This window comes from Juglans regia, chromosome 9, assembly GCF_001411555.2.
Source record: "Juglans regia cultivar Chandler chromosome 9, Walnut 2.0, whole genome shotgun sequence".
Lineage (NCBI taxonomy): Eukaryota > Viridiplantae > Streptophyta > Magnoliopsida > Fagales > Juglandaceae > Juglans > Juglans regia.
The window spans coordinates 13,229,562-13,233,909 of NC_049909.1; the positions used below are offsets into that span (position 1 = coordinate 13,229,562).

At 31.1% G+C, this 4,348-nt stretch overlaps 1 protein-coding gene across 1 annotated transcript; it reads right to left on the reverse strand.

Annotated features, from left to right (window-relative positions):
* Positions 1-252: 252 nt before the first annotated feature.
* LOC108986710 (ATP-dependent DNA helicase PIF1-like) lies at positions 253-1,038 on the reverse strand. The gene has a single exon (XM_018959419.1). It carries the CDS (start codon positions 1,036-1,038, stop codon positions 253-255), a length of 786 nt encoding a protein of 261 aa, XP_018814964.1.
* Positions 1,039-4,348: the final 3,310 nt, after the last annotated feature.

Sequence of the window (4,348 nt, forward strand, 5' to 3'; positions counted from 1 at the left end):
TTCTACTACAAGCATTTTAATTCTCCAATTCCTTGTGCTTGATGTGATATCTTTGATAGATGTATAAAACTTTCGCATCATAAACATTGCATATGTAAAAAAGGAAAAAATTGCATTAGCATTTAAACTTGAAACTTTACAAAATAATAACAATATGAATCTAAATTATTGAATCAATTTACTTGTATAATGTTAAAATGAAAATGTCAAACTTAATAATTCTCTATACACAATATTTTTTATGTAATTCTATTAAGATCTATTGACTGATATCGACCTTATCACAATTTTTACTGAAGAGGCTGTCTTAGCTCTTGATAATGCTACATATAGTTGTCCATGAGAGAATACAGGTTGTGGCAGATATATCCCTACAAAATCCAATGTTTGGCCATGTGCTTTGTTGATTCTCATTGCAAAACTTAATCTGATAGGAAATTGAGTTCTCTTGAATGGGAAACCATTGTTTTCATCAGTTTTTGGCAAAAATATGATTATTGGTATAAAAACTCTTTTACCATTATGATGACCAACTGCGATTTCTGCATCAATGACGTTACGTTCAAAGTTGCGACGTATCAGACGAGTTTCATTGCATAAGCCTTCTGAAAGATTAATATTTCTAAACAACGTGATTGGAAAATCTTTTTTAAGTAGCAATTCATTAGATGGAACCCCATTTGGTGTCAAAGTATTCAAGAAGTCTTCCATAATGTCTTGTTCAAATGCATAAATTGCTTCATCGAAACTATAATATTGTTTTAGCTCACCTGGAAACATCTGTTTAAGTCTAGCATTTATTTCATCTGTTTTTGGAGTCAATATAGCACGATTCAACATTTCAGACAAATTTTCTAAATAATCATGAATGTTATGAAAAACAGCATTTATCAGTTTTTGCAAAGAACCAGCATCATTTTCATAACGGATAAGCATATCATCAGGAATTTTTGTCTCTTCATCAATTGTGATTGGGGAAATTCCATTACCTAATTGAAGCAAGTAATTTGAAAATTTTGGATCTAATCTCGCCTGCATGTTTTGAGTCAAGGAAATTTTGGATCAGAGCAGGCCATATTTAAGAGGAAAGCAAGCTTGCATCAATTTGTTATTGTCTTATACTTTTACGAACGACAGGTAAAATTTATCGAAAGTCTCCACAAAAAACATCAACCTCACCACCAAATAATAACTCAGAATCACTGATGTCTCAGAGCATTATGTCCAATGCTTCTATAGATTAACTTTGCAACACGTAATAATCTTGCAAGTCCACTCTGTTTACTAACATTGCAAGTGTTGTTTTTGTCAAAACTTAATGGAATCTTGAATCGTGAATGTGTTGTTTGACCTCCAAGTAAAATAAATGTTGCAACACCAGATGATGCAGTTACAAGCGCTATCAACTGTTTAAATCTTAATGTAGCAAGAAGCGCTTTATATAGAAATGTATTTCCTGTTCCACCAGGACCATCAATAAAGAATTTGCTTGATTTGAGAAAACATTTTGTAAAATTGAATCATAGGCATGTTGTTGTTCATCATTGAGAATTGTTGATGCCATAAGGCCTTCCTCTGAAATTGTGATTGCCAATTCATCATTAATCTCTCTAAATTGATGTTGGTCGTCATCAAAAGAAATATCATGATCTAAGAGATTAAGTATGTTGATATTTTTTCCCATTGACTCAAGTGTAAAAAGAAATATGCCACAAAACTTCTTTTCTGATATTCATAAAGCTACTTTCAACTCTTTTAAAGTCAGCTGACATACTTTCTTCAAAATGTTCCCACAATTCTCTTGGATTCGTAAGATTACAATAAACTAAGATTGTAACAAATAGTCTTCTCAAACTGTATGGCATTTGATATAGTGATGCTTCATATAAACAATCTTTTAAGGATGTATTTGACTTTAATAAGCCATGCCATGTAACTGCCTCACGAAATGTCAGAGCAATGACACCATTAATTGCTTTGAGGTGGACAAAAGATAGAGAACCTCTTATATGTTTCAATAATAGCCGCAGATAATACATTTCACCTTCAAATGGATTTGCTGCAACGATTTTGCCAATAACTGTTCGTTTCTTTCAAGGGGTCCAGGTTTTATGTTGGTTACTCCAAACCAAAAATTCAGAAAATTCTTTATACAACAATGATCAAGAGCTTTCATTTACACGATTTGTTGCAAAAAATTCTATTAATATTGATTTTGCATAAAAATAGAGTTGACAATATTGTTCAAGTTTTGATTTGCAGAAAAAGTCACCAGATGTTGATCTTCAAGATGTAAATGTAAGTTATATACTGCTGGATGCATTTCATTTACAATAAAGTAAAAAATCTTCCACATAACTTCAGGTGGAGCAATCCATCGACCTAATTGGAATAATTGAATTTCATCAACAAGTTGATTGCTTTGTTCTGAAATTACATTAAAACCAATATGGTCATGACATTTGTAGATATATTTGTAAAGATATTTCATTACTTTAATTGTAGAGCAGATCTCAACATTGATATGAAAATCAAATGTTGTAACCAAATATGGATTATATGGAACAACCTAAAGATTATCCAAATGTTGCCCTCTAACTTTGGCAGTATTTTCATTATCACAATGTTTGTATTGTGGAAAACAATCATTTCCAATAGTTGTATTAGGTGTGAAATTTTTCGAATATTGACTTTTGCAAGCGCCATTTGTTTCATACATACATTCGTCAGATTTAATATTCCACAAGGGTCATGCATTATATGTTTGACAACAGTTTTATAGAAATGTGGATTATCATTTTTATCAGGTATTTCAACCGACACAATTTCATTAAAAGATTCCAGAGTATAAATCTTCCAATCTGTTTGTAATATAATCAAGAAATGAGCACGTGGAAGTCATCTTTTTTAGTGTTCGATCATATAAACATATGCTGCAACTTTGCCAAAAATTTGTCACTTGAATAGTTGATATTTAAGTTCTTCTAACTTTGCTTTGAAGATTCTAGCAATCAAATCAAGACGATATTGTACTTTTCATTGTGGACCTAACTCATCTAGAATTTCTTTCCAACTTGGATTGCATGTTATCGTCAAAAAAATATCAAGTTTTCCATAACTTTGGACTAAATTCATTGCTTCCATATATCTTTTCAGCATGTCTCTTGGTCCACCAATAAAAGAAGAAAGTAATATAATACATTTGCCAATCTTGGAACTATCTTTTTCTCTAAGTGAAAAACTATCAACAATACATTGATATACTTCAGATCTAATTTGTTGTTGTTTAGTACGAAAGTAATCCAATCTCGAAGTTTCAATCTTAACATACATGTCAATAACGAATTGCTGCAACAAACGGCCAAAGCATAAGAAAATGGATCTGATGTTTTCTCTAAATTGTAGCTTGTAACAATAATATTCACAACATGAAACAATTGGCTCTTTTTTTTTCTAGAGTACTACAGAAATCAAATTTGAGAATATAAGGTGACTCCAAATTTAGAAGTAAAAACATCATTAAATTATCAAGGTATAGAAAATATATTTAAACCTTGTGTTTCTCTTGAAAGTAAATCATCACCTGATGTTGATTGTTGCAATTCAAGTAATGTTGATGTTTCGTTTGGCAAGAGTCGTGCACCTTTTTTTACTCTTTGTATGTCATTATGCCAACCGGTGTCACCATAAGGAAACAACAATGGATATTAAAGTGGATCATCACATCCAAAATTATATTGAACTATATAACTACCACCTGAATGATTGTAAACTATAATACTTCTTCCACTCAATTGCTCTGAATTGTTATTTTCAATCCAAATTACTGCCACTTGTGACGCTTTAGGAGCATTAAAAACACGTTAGTCTAAACTAGGATCTGATTTGATATGGATTTCATGATGTTCCACATTAGGCATATCACCAAGTCTTCGAAAAAAAAAATAAGAATTAACAGAAAGAATTTCCATAAGTTGAGTGATAATTGATGCATCCAATCTTTTTGATTCTGCAATTCATGTTTAGTATCATAGAAATATAATTGTAAATAAGAAGGAAGTTCATCCAAAGGAGTTAAATTATTAAGATAATGATAGATTTGTCCCTAAGCTCGAAATGTATAGATTCCTTTGTTTCTTCTGCAAAGATCTCTATCAAATTTAACTCCAAATGACGTAAATGCAAATTTGTTATTGTATATGCGAACATAGGTTAAAAATTTGGCCGTCTCAACTGTGTTCAAACAAAATAAATGATAGAGTTGATCAGGAGCATTATTTGTAGCTAAAGTAATTGTTCCATCATAGCATAAGCTATTTGTTTCACGATAAAATCTTTTTGCTCCACA